The sequence below is a fragment of the Cavia porcellus genome, unplaced genomic scaffold (assembly GCF_034190915.1).
Source record: "Cavia porcellus strain 051 isolate PalLab524CR breed Dunkin Hartley unplaced genomic scaffold, mCavPor4.1 scaffold_1, whole genome shotgun sequence".
NCBI lineage: Eukaryota > Metazoa > Chordata > Mammalia > Rodentia > Caviidae > Cavia > Cavia porcellus.
In genome coordinates, this window is record NW_026947484.1 from 211679809 (window position 1) to 211702102 (window position 22294).

Below are 22294 nucleotides of genomic sequence, written 5' to 3' on the forward strand. Positions count from 1 at the left end.
CAGTTTAATGGTGCAAGTACAATTTCACGCCTATTATGCTTGCACAGTTGCTTTTCAAATATTCCATCCCATACCATTAGAAAAACTAAATTAAAATGCTATTCTTATATCTTTCAACTAGTTTAATTGATAGGTAAATAAATAAATGAGTAGAACAGTATGAGCTAGGCATGGTGCCACACACCTGTAATCCCAGCACTTGGGAGGCTGAGACAGGAGGACTGGCATGAGTTTGAGGCCAGGCTAGGCTATATGGTCAACTCAAGGGCAGCCTGAACTGCATGGCAAGACCCTGTCTCAAAAAGACATTAAGAAAAAAGTGGCAAGAATGATGAGGTCAGTGGAGGAGGATTAGAGGTGATGTGTCTTTAACTATAATGCACTTTAAAATTTAAACATTTGCTGGATCTTTCATTCACACCTCCCACATTTACAAATCTGACATCTGGCAAAGGTGCCACACGAAAATGCCAAAAATTAGGTAACTGAAAATTTTTCATCGTAGTGTTCTTCTGTTTTGTTTTTTACTTTTCAAAAATATTCTGCTGCTTGAATTAAACTGTCTACTGCATACCTGATCCATATCTAAAGTTGTTTCGATCATTTCCTGAAACTTGGAGAAATCAGAACGAAGATCAACAAGAGGAGCTGCAAACACTGCCAACAGCAATGCCTGATGTCTTCCTAAATAAAGATAAGATAAGAAAGATAATAAGTAAGCAAAAGGTCTCACTTTAACAAACATCATTTGATCCAAAAATCACAAATAATGCAGCAAGATGCCAAAGTTTTATCTACTTAAATGTCTTAATTCAAAATTTGTACTCCATTTATTTTTATAGACAGGGAGCTGACATGAACTAGCACTGAGAATTCCCCCTAATAAAACACTGTCCCTGCATCTCTGTCACCTCCCTCATAGGGACTGTTAAGAGATGTAGAAATATGACAATAGGCCAGGGATGTAGCTTAGCAGCACAGTGCCTGCCAGGCAAGCACAAAATCCTGCGTTAGATCCCTAGTACCTCCCCAAAACAAAACAACAGATGAAACATGACACTAAAACCAAATGAATTTCATTTCTTGTGGATTGAATAACCTAGTCAACTGCATTCCAAATGTCTATTAATAAGTGTTCCAATTAATGGAGATTAAATCAAGTACTGTATTTACATACTAGAATTTTATTTAAGATTTAAAGAGTACATGACCAAGGGGCTAGGAATATAGCTCAGTGGCATAGCATCTGCCTCACAAGTGCGAGGTCCTGAGTTCAATTTCCAGTACAAAAAAAAATGAGAATCATGTGGGAAGCAGCAAGGGAGCAACAGAGTACACGGCGTAAAGAGCAGAGAGGAGACTAGATGCCAACAGCAGCTTTGCCACACACTTGCTACCACTGTCATCTGCAACATGCTGCCCAGAGCCCCCTTTCCTTGTCTGTACAATGGAGTAACAAATCACCCAGGAGATGGATGTGTAAGATGACTATATGCAACTCTTAGTACAGTGCTGGATACTGAGAAAAAACAAGTTACCATGCATTACTATCAGTGTAACACAAGAACTTCATTTTTCTGACCTCTAGTAAATTTCTTGGAGAATTTTCCCAGTGATCTTGCATTTTTCTCTAAAATGCACATTGCATTTCACTCTAGAACAGTAATTCCCAAACTTTCAGAAATTTCTGTAACTCTTGACTGAGAAAATGATAAAAAGCTACTAAGAAGTCAGCAAAATTGCTTTTAATATTCATGTTTCATTATTAATCACACGTTACACATACTGAGAAAACAGTTCATATGTGTGAAACATTTAGACAGACTATAAACAACACTTTGCCCACATAATGTCTGTTGTGCTACAATGCCTGGTTCTCCCTCCCAGTTAGCTTGCGTGCTACTGCTAAGTACAAGAATGGTGGCAGCAAATCACAGAAGTGGCCCTGATTCACGAATTGTTCTTCCCCCACCATAGTGTTTCCAAAGGACTAAGGGCAAGCTCTCCCACACAGCAGCAATAAGCCTCAGCAGCACAGACCTCAGAGGAGCCGGCTTAACAGCTGCTACACTCTACACTTTTCACTAGGTTAAGATATGTAGTGAAGGGTGCAAAACATTTGTCAGTGTTTTTTTAAAAAAGCACCAAATTCTATTCCTTGGTACAGATTTATAATTTCAATGATACTGACCTCCACTAAAAAGGACCTACATCTCAAAGAAGAAAAAAAGAGCCTTATGTTCTAAGCCTGCGAAGAGCTCTCTGACTCTAACACTGGGTGTACAGGGTCATGGGGACAGGATTTCTACTCAAGTTTCTCAAGGCTTTGTTAGCAGTGTTTTAAAAATGTCCAAGTATTTTGAGGTCTGACACAATGCTATTTTTTTCCGTAAGCTCTGCTATTTTTCTAACTCGTGATTCTGAAGGTTTCTGAGAACACTGTACACACATTATTATAGAAATAGCGTATGTAACAATGTCACCCTTGCTGTGTTCTCTCCCCTCCTGAACATACTGAGGCAACTTTGAGGCACGTCTTCTTGGAATCTATAAACCTCTAACTCCCTCACAAGTTTTTCTGCTCCCCTAACCTGCAAGCTTTTTACTAGCACTGTGGTGTTATGTGTTTTGTATTGGGGACTGAAACCAAGGCCTATGCACTAAGCAACATTCCCAGACCATTTCAATTTTTTACTCTGTGATAGGGTCTCACTAAGTCACCCAGGCTGGGTTTGAATTGGCAGCTGTCCCGCCTCAGCCTTCTAGAGTACTGAGATTATAGGTATAAGCCACCACATAGATTATCACTAGCACTGAGATCCTTTCCTGTAGTGGATTGATAACTGATAGTCAACTTCAGCTAAACTAAATCAGTGCAGCGCTGAACATGGATGGCTCACCTTAGGACTGTTGGCAGCATAAAAAGGAGACCTGGAGAGGAAGAGAAGCATTGTGGGTTCTCTTAAGCACTGTTGTTATTTGGAGCCATTGGTTCTTCTGGAGGAGCTTGTCATGCTGGCTCCCCTGATATGAATCTGGCTGCTATCATCGGAGGAGCTCAGGACCTTTGTTGCTGAGAATGGCTGCAGTTTACTTTGGGGGAGCTTTAGTCCTTACTTTGAGCATCACTTCCTGGTTCCAGGGGGAAGATGTATCTCAAAAGGCTGTTTAGCCTCCAGGAGAAGTTTGTCATGCTAGCTTCCTGATATGAACTCAGCTGTTCTCATCGTCAGAGGAGCTCAGGACCTCACTGTTGCTGAGGATGGCTATGGTACGTTTCAGGGGAGCCCTGTCCTTATTTTGAACATTGTTTCTTGGCACCAGTACAGAACCCTCAGCCTACTAGCACAGATCCTGCACCTTGCTGGCAGACTTTCTAGCTTCCACTGCTGACTGTGGGCCTTTCCAGTGCAGATTTGTGAAACAGACTTGCATAAGTCATTGTTGTGAGCTCTAGGTTTCCAGCTGAACTCAGTACTGCCATGGGATCCAAGTCCTCGGTTAGATTCTTCTGGGTCTTTAGTGTTGTAGACACATTTTCTGCACTTGCTATACTTAACTCAAGTGATTACTACAAAATAGTACTATACATTCTGTGTCCTGTATTGTCTTGTTCTCCTCAAAACTGTTAATCTCAGCACTTGGGGGATGAAGGCAGGAGGATTTGGGGAAAAAAAGAGTCAGTGATTCATTAAGAGCCACTCTTGGAATACTACCCAGGCCAGACCTATACCTAAACCATAACTGGTGCCTCATCTGTAGTTCTGAGACTTATTTTCTACATTTTCCCTATGTTCCTGCCACTTTTTTATAGGCTGAGAGAAACACTAAGACTGTCTTGAGTGCATTTAGAAAGGCCCATTTCTTCCCATGTCGTGCCTATTTCCCTGTTCCCCTCCTCTCCACGTCGTAGCCCAGGCTGCCTCAAACTTTAAGCAATCTGAGTATTGGGATTACAGGGGTGCACCACCACCCCTAGCTCTGCTGTACTTATGCTCAGCTCAAAAATACAGTTTTGGTTGACTTTTTGAAAGAAAAATTGTGAAATGATATACCAAGAAAAGGCAAGATCCTTTTTTTGGGTGATGCATGTGCCAAAGTAATTTTCATTGGTGTACTTGCCATTTGTAAGGAAAAAAAAAATCAGTACAGCAGTACAGCACCCTGCGTGGCAAGCACAAAGCCCTAGTTTAAGCCCCAACATTGCCAGGAAGGATAAACGGAATACTTTCCTTTGTATGATTGTTTCATATCTGTTTCCCTTTTACCTTTTTTTCTCTTTAGAGACAAGGTCTTGCTCTGTATTCCAGGCTGGCCTTGAACTCACAGCAGTCTTCATGCTGTGGCCACCGGAGTGCTGATACTACAGGAATGCACCACCACACCCAACTCCCCTACACCCTTTAAAAGCAGGCAAAGATAACTATATGCAATATAACAACCATTGTTAAATTCCTATCTTGTTTTGAAAACATACATAGCTACTAGTATTTGTTGTTGTATTTCTGGTCTGTTTGTATCTTGATTTTTGTTTTTTCTTTTTTCTCCTAAAAAAAATTTTTTTTTGTACCAGGGATTGAATTCATAACCTCCAACTCTCCAGGCAGGTGCTTTCACTGCTGAGATAAATACCCAGCATTTTCTCTTTAAAACTTAAAAAAAAAAAGCCAGGTGTGGTGGTACATGCCTGTAATCCCAGCACTTGGGAGGCTGAGGCAAGAGGATCATTGCCAGTTCAAAACCAGCCTGGGTTACAAGTGAGTTCAAAGCCAGCCCCAACTGCATAGTGAGACCCCATCTCAAAGACAAAAATCAATCAATCAATAAAATAAAATAAAATAAATGTTATTAATTTTTTTTAAAGTTAAAAACTAAATTAAATTTGTTTTAAAAGTTAAAAAAAAAAAAAAAAAAAAAAAGATGAGGTTTGGTCCCAATACCCAAACTTCATCAGTGACAAACTTTAAAAAAAAAAAAAAACCAGGAACACAGTAAAAATGTTGGCAGTTTTGTATGTGGTAAATGCTTGGAAATACGTAACTTCTATAATGCACCTTGCAAAAGATCTGAGGTTTGCTTATGGAAGTGGGCTTTGCACTGAGTAAAAAGGCAGTTACCTCGTGGGTGAAGAAGAGGTAACTCTCTACATAAGCAGGTGCAGTTGAGAGATGTATATAGCTGTGTACTTCCATGTATTCTTATACTGTGCGCTTCAGGGGGACGCAGTTTTCTGCATTCATCTAGTGTTTCCCCAGACAAATCACGTACAAGCAAATCTCAAGTGCATGTTCGCTCAACTTGTTCCCTGATGTATCAACTACACTGGAACAAGTCTATTTTCAAAATAAGTATTACTTATTTCAAAATAAATAGTAAGAATTGATTCTACATAATATTGTGCAAAGAATAAAACAACACATATCACTTTTTTAAAAAATCTGAGCAGTAGCCTTTAAACAGCACTAAATAAATATGGCCAGAGATGGTGGCACACACCTGTAATCCCAGCACTCAGGGGGACGAGGGAGGAGAATCACCGTAAATTTGAGGCCAGCCTGGTCAACATAGCGAGTTGAAGGCCAACCTGAACTACAGAGCAAGACTCTGTTTCCAAAAAAAAAAAAAAGAAAGAAAAAAAAGCATATTCCTTCTATTATCTATCTTTCCAGAAAGGTCAAGTAAACTGCATTTGTGTTTGTATCTTCCATTCCGAAGAAGCCAACCAATCAAGTAAAAATCATAATGATTTGTTATACTAATTTACTATGTTATTTAGAGATAAATAGCCGTGGAGAAGCACAGTGTTGTACAGTCTGCAGAATGAAACCTCCAACTTCACATGAGAAGAACAGGGACAGAAGCGTAAAGATGACACCTGAGCTTTATCTTGGGGAGCACAGTGGGGTTAGCACAGGTCCGTCAGGTGGACAAGGCAGTGAAGGACGCTGAGGATGAGGGAGAATGTACACAAGACCAATGGCCATGGCACACCAGGAGGTACCAGACTGACTCCAAGGGGATAAAAAAGAGAATGGAGAGGAGGGGAACAGGGAAACAGGCACGACCTGGGAAGAAATGGGCCTTTTCCTATTGATTATAGAACAAAACTGACAGAGCAGAAACGACACAATTAGATGTCTAATGAAACAAACGCTACTATGTGTTTAATGAGGGAGGTACACAAAACAGGGGAAGGAAAATTGCAATTGTGAGGTAATTATAAAGTATGTTAAGGAGAAACCCAGTATAGAGAGAAAAAGGTTATATATCTCAGTATAGTAGTTATTACATGAAAACTCAGCAACAAAATAATCTGGCTGGGCATGAAGGTGCATGCTGGTAATACCAGTAGTTAGGAGGCTGAGGCAGGAGGACGACTGTCACAAGTTCAAGGCCACTATAAACTATGCAGCAAGACCCTGTCTCAAAAAAAAAGTCAGGGATGTAGCTCAGCAGCACAGTACCTGCCTGGCAAGCACAGGGTCCTAATTTCAATTTCTAGTAACAAAAAAAAAAAAGAAAAGCAAAAGCAGGTTAAAAAAGCAAGAATGAAGAATGAATTATTTTAAACATTATCAAAAAGCTGCCCTAAAAGTAGAAGGTTATTTTTTTAGGTTTTGCCTCAGCTTCTTTTAATTTTAAGAGATAAGTAAAATAAAGGAGGCCAAGTATATCTTTACACACAGCTATTTCTGGCTACACCTGTCACACACAAGGCCAGGGCTGACATGCTCAGCTGGCTGGCCCTTGGGCGTCCCCTTCCCCTCAGCTCCTCCTAGCTCAGAGAGGCTGTCTTCTCCTGGCGTGTACTGCGAGAGGACAGCCATCCTGACAAGCTGACGGTGCACAGAGTAACTGCACACCCTGCTAGACTCTCCAAACAGTTATTTCTTACAGAAGAGTAGCACAAAAAACTTTTGTGGCCTGGTGCAAATGGCTTTCCAGACTGTTGCTGCCCCCTGCTGTTTGTGAATCTACTTCACATGCAGTTTTCTTCTGGAGTAACAAAGCTAAGAGTTCATAAGAGAAACAAAATATTGCAGGATGACAGAAAACATGCTCAATTTCTACAATAAATAGTCACTTTTAGGTCAAAATTTTGCTTTTAAATATAGAGATTTGTTTTACTGTTTATAAATTAGTTACATTTTTGGTTTTCTCTATGAAATTAATTTGCCAAATAGTTATATTGAGCTTGGCAAAATGTCATTCTGTTCTCAAAACAAAACAAACAAACAAACAAAAAACACACCTCACAAAATCTCAAAAGAAGCTGGTTAAGGTCTCAATGACCAGGTAACCTATGGCTCAAATACACTGTGAAACAAAAAGAGAGGACGGCTCTTACAGCTCCTCCCCCGTTTAAAGCCTTCTAACCTAGTGACTTCAAATACCTTACTGGGTACCAGCTGCCAAACCCATAAGGTGAAGTTATACTATCTCACAGGTCTAAAAAACTTTACTATGGAAAATATGGAAATTACTGACCCATTTCAAAGCTCAGAGCCAGGGATAAAGTACGAACCTGACCTGCAGCTTCAGCGACTCCAGTGCCTGGGTGAGAGACAACCACAGAGCGGTGTTGGCCAGGCATAGACCCCTTCCCCTCTGAAGTGTAAGCTCAGGCTCTAAGGGCACTGGCCCTGCCTCTGTAGGGAACAAGGCCTTACAAGCGTTCAACGGACCACTTGAACCCCAGCCCATGGTTGATGTCCAGCAGACACCAGGGGGCTGACTGTATTTCCCATCTACCTATCTATTTGAGCAAGGACACACCGGACAAAGTGAGCCCAAAGAAAGACTTGAGAATGATCAGGCTGTGACATCTGTCACCCCATTGACTGCCACGGTTGATTCAGCTGATCTGGCTAGGTAGTGGGTGTCCCCCTCCTCCCTCACTGCTACTGCTAAACTCCATTTTGGGTTTCCTGGCCCCAAAGTGCTTTGCACTCACACCCTAACCTGAGAAAGTGCCCCGCAACATAGGCTTAACCAAAGGAAAGAACCAGCTGTGATGCAAACTGTGACATATATTTTTACATTACATTGCTGCTGCTGGACTGTACTTTTCCTGTGATAAAGCACAAATTTGTAAGCACTGTCATTTTGGTTTCTGAGTCTTGTTTCAATTACAATTGAACCCTTTAACTGCCACTGTTAATATTAACCCATTAATAACAAACACACTACCTCATTTCTAAACAAGCAAATACCTTACCTTGTTTCTGCTATGAAGTTTAGGTCAACAGAAACCTATCAGAAGCCCTTAACATGTCTAAGAGGGAGACACTAGCAGCAATTTTTGGGAGGACAGAACCTTTGCCAAGCACATAGTAAGAGTGATGAAAAACAAAGCCGTTGTTACCTTCATATTTTTCCAGGGCCTGGATAACATTAGGGAGTTGATTTATGCCCTGGTAGAGTCGGTAACAATCTTGTAAGTTTGCAGCTTGTCTCTGAAATTTCTTGGCAAGACGGTTAAGATCTGGGAATCGACGGAGTAAATCCTCTTGTAAACTCTGCCGCAATTCTGCATCTTCTACAAAAGCCTCCACTAAATTTAATCTGAAATAAATTGTATTAGATGTTAAGTATATTTTAAGATAAAATTAAATCTGTCAACTGGAATTGAGGACATGGCCAAATGGCAGAATACATGGTTAGAATGTGCAAGGCCCTGGCTTGATCCCCAGCTCCATAATCACCTCCATTACCCCAAATGTCAACTATGTACACAAATCTCAACTAAATAAACTTAAAATTCTATTTAAGAAAACTCTACTGTGCAATGTTAGCTTTTTCCAGAGGGTGAAAAGCTCCAGAAGACTGTGAGACAAACATGTCCAGATTAGCCAACAGTCAAATTAATGCCAAGTACTTTCATAACATACCCAATTTTGTTTGATTTTCATCAAATTGGCATTTCTTAAATAGGAGAATTTCATTACTGGTACTTAATACTAACACACTGTTTTATGTGTAAATAGTAATGTTTAATAAGACAATTACAGTTCAACAATGTTACTGAATCCAATATTTATCCTATCGCAAGGTATTATAAATTTTTAGAATATTTTCTAAAATTGTACCTTGACATTACAAAGCCAAAAACTTTTAATTAAAAAGCTGAAGTGATTTTATTGCTTCCTTGTAGGGAGCGGCACAACAGCCCCAGTGCTGCCTCCCCGGGGCTCCCTTCTATGGGCACATAATGCGCCTGCCTACATTAACCATAATCCTCTCCTGCTTACGTCACATACCCGGAGGTGACGATGACCCATCAGAAACCACCCCATAGCCTCTTCCTGTCCCACCAGCCCACCGTTGGCCCATAAATAATCCGACCACTTCCTGAATAAACGAGACTTGATTGGACTCCTCAACTTGTCTCCATCTCTCTTTGTCTTCCACCCTGTTTTATTCATCCCTGTTCCCCCTCCAGGTATGTACCCCATGGATTGATCCGTGGGCTGGATCACTTTCTAAAATCAATAATAATCTCAAATTGGTTCAAGAACTATAGAAAATGTAGATTTTATTGCTTTTGCAGTTTACTGGAAACCAACTTTCCTCTTTTTTTCATTACAACCCAAAGCAACAAATGTTTTATATCAAGATCTAACACATGGTTTAAGATGCATTATGTATATACACTAACCCCATGATGAATATAATCATTATGTACTGCAAACATGAACTAATAAATTTTTTTAAAAGCAGCACATGCATACATATATGATTAAAATTAGTTTCACAAAACAATACTTATTTTACTATATGTGATGTGTTTTGTTTTGTTTTAGGTGATAAGGAGTCTTTGCACTGAGTTATGTACCCCTTTTATTTTTTATTTTGTAACAGGGTCTCATTCAGTTGCCCAGGACTAGGCTCAAATTTATGATCCTCCTACCTCAGCCTCCTAGCCTGCTAGGATTACAGGCACGTACCACAACACCTTTTTTTAATCTTTATTTTTAAAAATGCTTACGGCTGGACATGTAGTTCAGTGTTAAGTTCATGTTTAGCATACATAAGGCCTGCAGTTCAATCCCTACCACCAAAAAAAAAGGCTATTTAATCATCTACTATATCACAACCCACTACTGAGTCACATCTTCAACTTGAAAAACAATGCTGTAGATTTTACTGAAGTAATAAGTGCAAGGTAAGCTGCTAACAATAGAAAGTAGAAAAAAACATTCCTGGGGATGGGGATGTAGCTTAGCAGTAAAGCACCTGCCTAACAAGTGAAAGAAAAAAGCTGGTGGCCTACACCTGTAATCTCAGCACTTGGGAAGCTGAGGCAAAATGATCAAAAATTCAGCCTGGGCTACATATCAACTTTAAGGTCAGTCTAGACTACATAGTGAGACTATCTTGGATAACCAATAACAAACGAAAGGAAGGAAAAGAGGGGAGGGATGGAGTGGACGATAAAGTTCCTGTATATATATCTACCTCTAGTGATGGCTTTAGAGAAGCTTTTCTCGATTACAGGTGTGTGCCAACACCTAGCTGAAGTAAGTATCTTTCTAATATCTTTAACTATTGATCTATCAACACTGATAATTCCTGCATCAAAATGTCCACTCAGAGCCAGGTATGGTGGCGCACTGCTATAATCCTAGCACATGGAAGGCTGAGGCAGGCGGATCCAATCACTGCAAGTTCCAGACCAGCCTGGGCTACAAAGTGAGCCCTAGGTCAGCCTGAACTGCATAGTGAGACCCTGCCTCAAAAAGACAAAAAACAAAACAAAACGTTTACTCTGGAAAAATATATGCTATCCCTCTGAGTAATCACATTATGAACATTGGCCTTTAAAGCAGGATGTCTCACCTTTAGCAACACTGACACTCTAGGGGATACTTTGTTATAAGGGAATGTTCTGTGTTGAACAACACCCCAGCCTTCTCTCTACCCACCATGCTCTTTCCTGGAACCAATACAACAAAAGTATCTACAGACACTGATGAATGTGAGCCTCCCTCTTGCAGGGCAGGAACGGTCCCTCTAGGCTGACAACCACTGGTTTAGAGGAATCAGAATAAAAATTTCACTTTTTAACTGGGCCCAATCACACACACCTATAATCCCAGCTACATGGAGGTTGAAGCAAGAGGATTCAAGTTCAAGGCTAGTCTGGGCAATTTAATGAGACTGTAGGGGCAGGGTCATAGGCAAGAAAAATGATAAAATAGGATCTCGTTAAGTTTTAGTGAAGAAATTAACAGGAAATCTTACAATGGGCAGTTTTTTGCCTCTGCAGTTAACATTCCAATAATTAGAAAGGCAAAGGTAGTGAGAGACATATCAGATCTGTGAAGGTGCCAGGTAACACAATTAACAATTTAGCAAGAGTGACAGGCAACACAGGGATATAGCTAGAAACAAGAAAGGCCATGGTAACCAGCCCTACTTGATAAAATGCAGAGAAGGGCAGCCACTAAGGACTCCTCAATATATAAAACACACAGGTCCCCTTTACTTAATCATTAACTCCAAGTTACCTTTCCATAAGGCTCCCCTTCTACACTTATCCATCACAAAGGGACTGGAAGAAATCCAATGGCCAGAAAGAATGTAGACAGAGGTGCTCTGGTAACGATCAAAGACAGCCAGACGGTGACAATTTCTACGTGCCCACATAGGGGTTGGGAGAGATCATGTGTCCCATATAAAAAGGAGCTGCAAACAAAAATCTACCACTTCTGATGTTACTCTCTGAGGGTAGCTGTGTATCTTTTTTTTTTTTTTCGTTTTTCGTTTTTATCGGTACCAGGGATCAAACTCACGACTGCCTGCTTGCAAGGCAGGCGCTTATGCCGCTGAGCTAAATCCCCAGCCCCTGTGTATCTTATTTCTTTTACATCTTCTCTCCAAATAAACTGTCTTATTTCACGTTAACCTCTGCCTCTAACTCATTACTGAAGGTGAGAGTTTACAATCCTAGCAGTTTCATGTGACAGGAGCAGTGAGCGATGCATACCTCTCATTCTGCCCTAAGAGCTTATCTCACTGTACCAGAGATGTAGCCCAGCGGCTGAATCTGCCATGCATGAGACCCTAAACTCAAGCCCCAGTGCTAATGTGCTATCAAGCTTGGATTGTGAACCAGCTGCTAGGAATGTAAACAAACATCAAAAAGAAAAATTTTAAGTCTGGTCATCACAGTATCCACCTGTATGTAATCCCAGCATTCAGGAGGCTAAGGCAGAAGGATCACAAGTTCTAGGCCACTTGGGACTACATAGTAAATTCAAGGCCAACCTGAACTACATAGTGAGATCCTGTCTCAAAAAACAAAAATAATCGGGCATGCCTGTAATCCCAGCACTCAGGATGCTAGGGGTAGGCTGAGATAGGAGAATCCCTGTGAAGTTTTGAGACTGGCCTGGGCTACACAGCAAACTCAAGGCCAATTTAAACTATACAGCAATACTCTGACTGAAATAAATTAAGAAAAGAAAAAGAAAGAGAAGGAGGAAGTTATTATTATTATTATTATTAAAGGATTTAGTGCTTAAGAACACCTCAATGTCCTACAAATTACATACATACACACACACACACACACACACACACACACACACACAGCATCATTAGAGTCAAATCACACATTTATTCCTAGCTAAGCTTCTGGCTCTGAGAGGGTTTCAACAGCACCAAAATCATCAGAATTCTAGGGACTATGGCAATACTATATCATAGCTGCTCAAGAGCAGAGGCAGGAGGATCACAAGTTTGAGGTTAGTTTCTAGTTTGTGCAATTTAGCAAGACTCAATCCCAAAATAACAAAATAAAAATCAAAAAGGTTGAGGATACTGTTCGTTGCAAAGGGCCAGAGTTTAACCCCCGACACTGAAAAAAGGGGAAAAAGGAAAAGTCCTTGATAAATTTCAGATCAAAGGACAGGGGAGGAGGTTCTAAAGAACCAGCAAAGCACAGATACTACTGCTAAGTACCGCCACAGAGTGAGGACCCCTTTACACTGAAATACTATTTTCTTTTCTTTTTCCTTTTTATCGATACCAGCGATCGAACTCACGACTGCCTGCTCGCAAGGAAGGCGCTTATGCCGCTGAGCTAAATCCCCAGCCCCGAAATACTATTTTCCATCTCAGTCTTATTTCTCCAAAACCAGGCACAGAGATAGCCTCTCTGTATCAACTAGTTTTCTTTCTTTTCTATTTTTCTTTTTTGGTTTTTTAACACAGGTCTTCCTATGCAGCCCACGCTGACCTTGAGCTCCTGCAGAGATCCTTCTGCCTCAAGCTCCCGAGTGCTGGTTGAGTTTACAAGTGTACTATTAACAGGTTTTAAAGATAGCCAATCTGGTCCCAAATGATTTATATGCTTTAATCAAACAAATCTTTTTATCTTGAGCTGTTTAACTTCTTTTCTGCGAGCAAATTCTTTTTCCACAGTGGACTTCATATATATGATATTAAAATTCACTTTCTAATAAACTTCAGAAACAATCATCAACCTTCTCTATTTCCTAAACCCCCAAATTTGAAACAAAATACCTGGGATATTCAAAGGACTATGATGCCAAGCTTAATTGGTCAGTTCTCAGAAACTAACCTCAAAGAAGGAACATTAAGTAGTTACATAATTTTCATTTACTGTATAAAGTTCTAGTAAGAGATAAAGGGGAAAAAAGCTTCTAAAAAACAGTGCAAAACAATGCTCACTGTCTCCTCTGTCTTTGGTCCAGATAGCATAAAAAGCCTAACACTGTAAATTTCCAGTTTCGCAAGTCTATTTAGCATACCATTTCCAAAATAGTCAGTGTCAGTTTGTTTCTGACTAAAAGAAGAAAAAGTAAATGAAAAAAGATTCTGCTGTTTCCATGACAATACCACTTTTAAATCTCAATTATAGAAGTATCAAAGTTAACTGTTGGCATAACATAGTATACTTATCAATGTCACTCAAGTAAGCTTCTCAGCTGTACACAATTTGATGCAACATTAATTTGCAGATTGACTATAATACAAGATAAATATTTGTAGGGTCAGTTAATCCCTAACACGCCAACAAAATTTGTCATGAATCTTTGGGTCTTTTTAAAATCAACATTCAGCTGCTTCTAAACCCTACCCTTCCAGATCCCCCACAGCGAGAAGAGCTGCCTGTGAGTAGGTGACAGCATATTCACAAGGCTGAGCACTGGTGCAGTAGCCAGAACTACAGTAACACATGTCTGACTTGGCACCTTCTCCTGAGGGCATGCTATTTCTGACTGCGTCCACCGAAGCATTTTGATAATTCTTCTGTGACAGGAGTCAGCAAAGTTGCAACTTATTCCACAGGCTGGGTTAGTTAGGTTCTCCTCCTCCACTTTGGGAACCTTCTTGGACCCCACCCAGTGGCATTTTCTATTGGTGAGCCAGCAGCAGGCAGTAAGAGCTGTCAGGACTATGACTTTGCTTATAGCAAATGTATCTGGGACTACAGATGTATATACATACTATAAGATAAAATATACCACTATATTTACCACCATGAATATACCATACTATAAGACAAAATATGAAAAGATGATGGTTCAAACAACAGAACCCAAACCCACCTCCTCTGTCCCCTTTAAATCAGGCATGGGGAGACTTATGATATCTGGCTGGGCAGTATCAATACCCTTTCTCATCTTAAAGCAGCTATAAGAAAGAAAATGGGCTCTCAGCCTTTGAGAATAAGAGATCAAGGAAGCAGGAGTGCAGCCGGGTAAAAGAAACAAAGATAGAAGGCAAGGAAAATCATAACTAAAAAGCTACATGTTTAAGAAGAGTGTGGGGGCCAGAGGTTTAGCTCAGCAGTGTAAGCACCTGCTTGGCAACCACGAGGTTGTGAGTTCGATCCCCAGCACCAAAAAAAAAAAAAAAAAAAAAAAAAAAAAGTGCGTAGCTTGGGACACAAAATTACCCAAAATTACCCTTATCTGTATTCCCCACATTTGGAGAGGGTTTTCTGTTTATTCTTTTGTTTTTTGAGACAAGGTCTCACTTTGTAGTACAGATAACTCACTATGCAACCCCAGCTGGCCTCCAACTCCCAACCTTCCTACTGCCTCAGTCTCCTGTGCACTGGGATTACCCTAGATTTGTTTAAGTTTCATTTCTTCCAGCCTCATAACACCCAAAATCCCTTAAATACATTTCAAATCCATAAATTAGCATCACTGAGAAACTAGAGAGCAGAAACCTGATTATAAGGTAAGGGAACTAATTCAGAGTTCAAAGAGTGCTTTTAGCCAAACATCTCAGATCATCCATCTAAAAAATTAATGGGGTTCATGCCTTTCACCTGTGAAATGGACTACTTATTACCTTTCTGTCAGTGAAGACCAAGACACAAATTCCTACAGATTCACAACTTGACATTCCCACCAACAAAAGCAGGCACCATTCCGAGCTCCAAACTGTAGCATGCCTCTCTCTGGAAGGCCTGTATTCTATTTCTTAGCTAACAAACCCCTATACCACTTAAAAAAAAAAAGTGAACAAATGTTTGATTCTCTTTACTCTTCATATGGGCTAATGCAGTGAGAACAACTCATGTGTACATTAAGTACCAGATATTGTGCTTGACCTGTGGAATATTAAAAGACAGTATGACAAGATTTAAGAGAGACATGCTGTCAAAGACTATTATCTATTAAAACAGACAAGCATGTTATAATTAGGGCCATTTTAATAATTAGGGCTGAACAACAACTGAGACACACAATAGAGTGCTATATGAATAAGAAAGGAAGGAATTCCTATGACAGTTGAGGATCTTCAAGTTAAGAGTACTTCACTTGCCTATATAATCTGGGACTGTTACGAATACAAAAATAGGCCTTGGAAGAAAATATTTTGGGGGCTGAGGGAAGACAATGGCAGAGACTTTTAAGGGAGAAAAGTACAGGATGTAGGAAATCCCATTTATTCCAGCTATTCCACTTCTAGGCATATTCCCAGAAGAACTGAAAGCATCATACCACAGTGATATATGTGCACCTATGTTTATAGCAGCACAATTTGTAATCGCCAGATCTTGGAAACAACCCAAGTGTCCATCAACTGAGGAATGGATAAAAAAGTTGTGGTATTTCTATACAATGGAGTATTATTCAGCTATAAAGAAGGATCACATTGAGATATTTATCAATAAATGGGCGCAGCTTGAGACCATACTCATAAGTGAAATAAATCAATCTCGCATGTGTGAATACCGAATAGTTTCCCTAATGTAAGTAATGATTCAAATATATAAAAATATGTGGTAATCATGATTCCCCATTAGGTGACCTTGAAGCCTTATAAAGTTTTCACTCATTAATTAGAAAGGCTTTATTCTGGGCTTCTTGATATGAAAATATTTGAAGCTAGAGTATATGAAGTTTTATCCAAATATTTCAAGGAAAAAGACACTATGGTAACTACTATTAAGTCAGGTTATATGGTGGTGAAGTACTAGGTTGTTGAAACAGTCATGCTGTGACCTCTATTGTTATATTGTTATGTCCTGTTTTATCTCAATCTCCCCCTTATTGTTTTAAAAAAATTATTTAGTCATTTCTTATGTTTGTCTTAATTAAAGAAAAAATTCAAAAAATTAGGATATATAAATAGTAACTTTTTGATTTCCTATTAACTTGTTTTGAAGTCCTGTAGTACTCCCACGATCTTGTTTTGACTGATTAGACTCTGTTCCATTCTATATGATAGTATCAAGTTTGAAGACATAGGCAACTATTTTGAAGACAATAAGATTCACTAAGATACCCATTCTGGTTTGACTATTGTCTTCTTTGGAAGTCCTGTAATGTTTACAATGCCTAAGTTTTATTGGTCTTGTTCTTTACTGTTTTGTCCAACTTTATAATATCTAATGAGATAGACAATTCTTTTTAAGGAAACAAGGGACAACGTTGATAACCATTGTTGATAAACTTGTACTCTGTTCTACACCATGTGCTATGTCTATCCTTGGTATTGACTGACAGCTTTGTTTTGCCATATTTGACTGTATTCTTTCCCACCCCCAAAAAAAGTAATAAGCACTAAGGAGTAATAAAATCCAAAATGTGTAAATTTTGTTGTAAAAAAGAGAGGGAAAAAAAAAAAAAAGAAAAAGAGCTCTAACGGATATAACAGCAAGTGTGTTTAGGGGTGTTAAATAGCTGACTATATCAATGTTTTTGGATCATTGAACACAGCTGTTTGCAGTCTCCCTGTTTGAATGTCCACCTTGTATTCTTTGACACTGTGATTTGAGGAACTATTTTCAAGATGATAATATGTAATCTACTAACAGGTGATTTCTTACTGTTATGTTTTTTTTTGTTTTGTTTTGTTTTGTTTTTTTTTTTTTTTTTTTTTTTTGTAGTTCTGTATTACGTGTACCCTTACACCGCTTTGGTTTGTTTTGTGTTTTTCTCTTTTTCCTCTTAAATAAAAAAAAAAAAAAAAGAAAAGTACAGGATGCACTGGTGTTGGAGACTACTACAAAGCAGCTCTGAGTAGGATTTAAAATTAACTAATTAGCTTTCTGTGTTTATCTGTCAGTCTGCCCCAGGCCTCAGCCCCTTGCCTGGCGATGGGAACTGATTCATAGCAAGTGAACCTCTATGAATCACTGGTCCTGGCTGAGGCCTGTAGTGCCTGTGAGGCCAGAGATACCTCAAAGGGCAAGATACGGTCACAGCTGTGGACACCTTGGCTCCAACACTAATTATGTATATAGAGACTGCAGCTGAAAGGAATTTCACTCCTGCAGTCCCACTCATACCATAAATGTCACCTTGGAGATAAGACGTTTTCCTAAATTGGCATTTACTAGTTGGAAAAGTCTTTCAAGTGACTTCCAAGTTCCTGCTCATTTCCTGCATGTCCCCGTCCTTTGTTTTGACCTAATAAATATGGGTGGTCCAGAGAAGTCTTTGTCTTAGCTCTCAGAGTCTCAAGTTTAGCTAAAGAGTTATGACCCTCCTAGAGTCCTAAAATCGTACCACTTGCCTCATTTAATTTAAGCCTTTGCTGTACCCTCGTTTGGGAGATTGGGGATCTAGATCAGGACCCGATACACTGGGGAAAATTTAAGCAGACAAGAAATAGGGAAAAATAACTACAACGAAAGACTGGATATGGAAAGAAAAAAAGTATTTCTTCTAAGGAGTCAGAACATAAAGAACTACTACAGATACATAACAATTAACATAAGCTCAATCTGGACACAATTCCCAAAGTACCCAACCTGTCTGCCAGCAGAGGCACTGATCTTAGCTCAGTACCACGGCTGCCCTCAGCAAACACAGGATGTTGCAAAAGAGACAAAATTGAGCAGGGAATCTCCCCAACACCCAGACACCTGAAGACACCCAAACATCTACAGCAGACACCTCAAGGACTTTGCCAATGAGGCAAGACACATCCAAAGAACTCTGACCACTGAGGTTTACTAACATCTTTCCACCTAATGTCCCTTGCCTCCTTTAAAAAAAAAAAAAAAAAGCTTGCTTCATTGTTCCCTACAGATGGCCTTTATGCCCTCTGTCTGCCTGCATCCAGGCACAATAAATTCCATGCCATGTAACCTTTACACACGCCCAGTCTCAGCTGGTCTCTACTCATGCTATTCCTTTACACTAAGGACAAAAATCATCTGCTTAGAGGCAGAGAATACCTTAACACTTTCAGAAAAATAAAATAAAAGCCAGGTTTGAACATTATAATGGTCATGAAATAAGAAACATCAGCAACTGTAAGAACTGGCAGCACAAGAATGTAAAGGGTCAGATAGGTACTGTGTCTAAGTATCTTCTCCAGAATCTTTTGTTCTGTTCGGTATTTCAGAAAAGAGTCTCACTATGCAGTCTCAGCTGGCCTTGAACTCATGCTCCTGCTGCCTCAGGTTCCAGAAATTTTTAATTGAGGAAAAATGTGAAAAAGTTAGAGGGTAATATGACAAAGTGTCACGGGGTATGAAATTCTATGATCCCCATCAATGGACGGCAAACCACTGTCTCTCCCATGAAAACTGGACAGAGAAGCTAAGGAAACTCACAGACAGGAGTTCAAGGCCAGCACTAGGTTTAAAAGTACTACATTTTCAGTCAGACATAGTGGCACATGCCTATAAACCCAGCACTTGGGAGGCTGAGGCAGGAGTATCATTATAAATTCAAGACCAGCCTGAACTTCCTATCAAGACCCTATCTTAAAAATCAAAACAACACACAAAAAAAGGTACACAATTACATTTTCATCATTATTCCTGAACCTATCACAGGCTAGTATCCCCAGTACAAAAAGAGACAGAGACAGAGACAGAGACAGAGAAAGAGAGATCACTGTTTTCTCTAAAGTAAAATTCATGTCTTAAAATTAATTCTTCCAACTGTAACAGGGTAAAACAAAGAGACCTCTAAATCAGTTGTAGGGGCCTATGTCTGTAATTCCAAGCACTGAGGAGGCTCAGGCAGGTAGATTCCAAATTTGAGATCAGCCTGGGCAACTTAAGGAGACTATCTCAAAATAAAAAATTTTAAATGAGCTGGGGAGATGGCTCAATGTGAAGACCCAGGGTTGTCCCCAGTAGAGACAAAAAGAAACAGGAAAACTTGACTTAATGTATAATCTTAAAAGAAGATAAATCTAAACACTTATCTCCGGAACTCCCAGGATGGTTTAAACTAGAAGCAGGAGGCACCACAAGTAAAGTTGGACAGGAGGATTAAAACAAGTGCACTTTCCAAACAGCATGTGTAAAGGTATCAGTTATGTTTTCTTTCTACTCTGTAGAATTTTAACACATTGCCTAAAAAAATTACAGGGTTTCTTACTGCAACAAATCTGGTATCAGACCCACCAAAAATATTATCATCAAAATAAAAAAAATTATTTCCTCTTTCCCTACAGGGTGGGGTAATAAACAGATGAAATTAGGATTCATAAAGCTACCCTCCCAGGCATTAATTTCTAATATGTAAGTCTAGTAAGACTTCCAGATTTAGGACAGGGTAGAGCTAAGAAATACAGTAACTACCTTGTATGCATCAGACCCTATGTTCAATCCAACACTGTAAAAGCAAACAAAACTAAACAAAAACAACAAAACCACAAGATTTTGGAAATTACAGTCTTGCGTAAAAGTAATCTTTACTTACCCTCTGGAAAAACACCTAATTTTAACAGCTTGCCTTCTGAATCATTTGGTACTTTGATTATAGTGCGTAATGTGAGTGACAGCTCAGGTTTCTGATGGGTCTAAACACATACAAGGGGACTACTGACACTTGTCTCATGCTCCAAATGAAAGAAACCCAATGACTGCTGTGCGCGGTGACACACACCTAGAGTCCCAGCACTGGGAGGCTGAAGGAGGAGCACTGCTGAAAGCTGAAGGCCAGTCTGGACTATACAAAGGCAGCCTCAACTATGCAGCAAGACCCTGTCTCAAAAACCAAAACAAAACAAAGCAACAAAAAAAGGAACCCAACAACCTATAGTTTTAAAGTCTTTTAAGTTACCCATCATTTCCTTTAAAAATTAAAAATACAGCTGTGATACACAACGCTTGTTTGTTCAGGCACAAACTTTCAATAGAAGATACTGAAGAAGCTCCCAGGGTAGGGGTCCTTAACTCACCAAGGGTACACCAAGAAATGTATGTGCCCCAGAAGCCACACAACGCAGACCCAGAGGAAGGAACACAAGAGCTGGAGACATGGGGAAGAGACTTGCACTCATGTCCTGCTGATCTTTATAAAATTCTGACATATCCAATTACTTATTTGTGAACAATTAAAATTAAAAATAACAGGGGGCTGGGGATTTAGCTCAGCAGCATAAGCGCCTGCCTTGCAAGTGTGTGGTCGTGAGTTCAATCCCTGGTACCGATAAAAAAGAAAAAGACAAAAAAAAAAAAAAAGAAAGAAAGAAAGAAAGAAAGAAAGAAAAATAACAGGCTGGGAATGTAATCAGTGGTAGAGCAGAGACCCTGGATCTAATGCCCAGCACCAGTGAATTAATAAGAATTACCTTATCTGAATTATTTGATCAACTCCAATTTCTTACTGAGTCATTAAATCTCTTCTTCCTCAACAAATCTGTTATTAGAAAGTCACCCTTAGAATTATAACTTCTGGGGCTGGGGATTTAGCTCAGCGGCATAAGCGCCTGTCTTGCAAGTGTGTGGTCGTTAGTTTGATCCCTGGTACTGATAAAAAAAGAAAAAGACCAAAAAAAAAAAAAAAAAGGGAAAAAAGAATTGTAACTTCTGCATTTTCTATTCACTGCTGACATAGCCCAAATTCACAAACCTTGTGAGTTATTTTTATTGTAAGGCTCTTCAAAATGCACAGACTGAACATTCACTTTGAAATAATGTACACAGTATCTTACAATACAGACTGTTTGCCTGACAGCTTTCCAAATATCTGAAATCCAGAAGACCAACATTTATGATAATTATTTGTATACTTTCTTATAATATTAACTACTTTTGCCTGACATCTTGCCAAACAGTCAAAAGATTGTTATGCTTTCATATGCCATCAGTATTCAAATCATTTTTGAATGACTACACATCAACCCATAAAAATGTTAACTCTCTGTATTCATTTTGGCAATGTTTACCAACTGGAAAACACTAGATTCACAGTAAGATCCCTAACATAACCCAAAATTGAAAAAGGCTAGGTACTGTGAATGAAAGTACATCCAGTGAACAAACTATTTTGTATACAAAGTGCTAAATACGAAGACAAACAGCGACACCAGAAAGTTCTTATGACAAGGTAAGCATATACTGGGAAAAGATAAAGGATAAAACTATACTAATCAGGAATGGTGGCACATTCCCATAATCCAACACTTGGGAGGCTGAGGGAGGAGGACTGCCATGAGTTCAAGGCCAAGCTGAGCTCCACAGTGAATTAAAGGCCTGAGCTACATGGTGAGTCTGTTTCAAAAAAGGAAACAAACAAAGAAAAAAAGAAAGCCAGCCCACCCACCCTAAAGCAAGAGTGTACTACATAAAATGACTACATTCATACAAAGGTAGAAAACAAGCACAACAAATCAATCTACTGCCAGAATAGAGACAGTAAATATTCCTGGAGTGAGGATAAGGAGGGGTGGGAACCAGCTGTGAAGTGAGGGGAGTGCTAGCTGTGTTGTTTCTTGACTTCTGTGTTGTTGCAAAGATTCTTCACTTTGAAAATTCAAATACATACTTAGGATTTGTGTTCTAAAATATACTATAAAGCTGCATTTAAGTTTTAGAGATGGACAAAGTGGC

The 22294-nt window shown here is 39.5% G+C and overlaps 1 protein-coding gene across 1 annotated transcript in view; it reads right to left on the reverse strand.

Annotated features, from left to right (window-relative positions):
• The window catches only part of Msh2 (mutS homolog 2), an 82847-nt gene that overhangs the window by 29565 nt on the left and 30988 nt on the right, over positions 1 to 22294 (reverse strand). The window contains exons 7-8 of the mRNA XM_003473075.5: positions 8366 to 8565; positions 575 to 684 (exon numbers count right to left, since the gene is read on the reverse strand). Of these exons, the coding sequence (XP_003473123.1) occupies positions 575 to 684; positions 8366 to 8565 (310 nt within the window). The remainder of the gene's footprint in view (positions 1 to 574; positions 685 to 8365; positions 8566 to 22294) is intronic.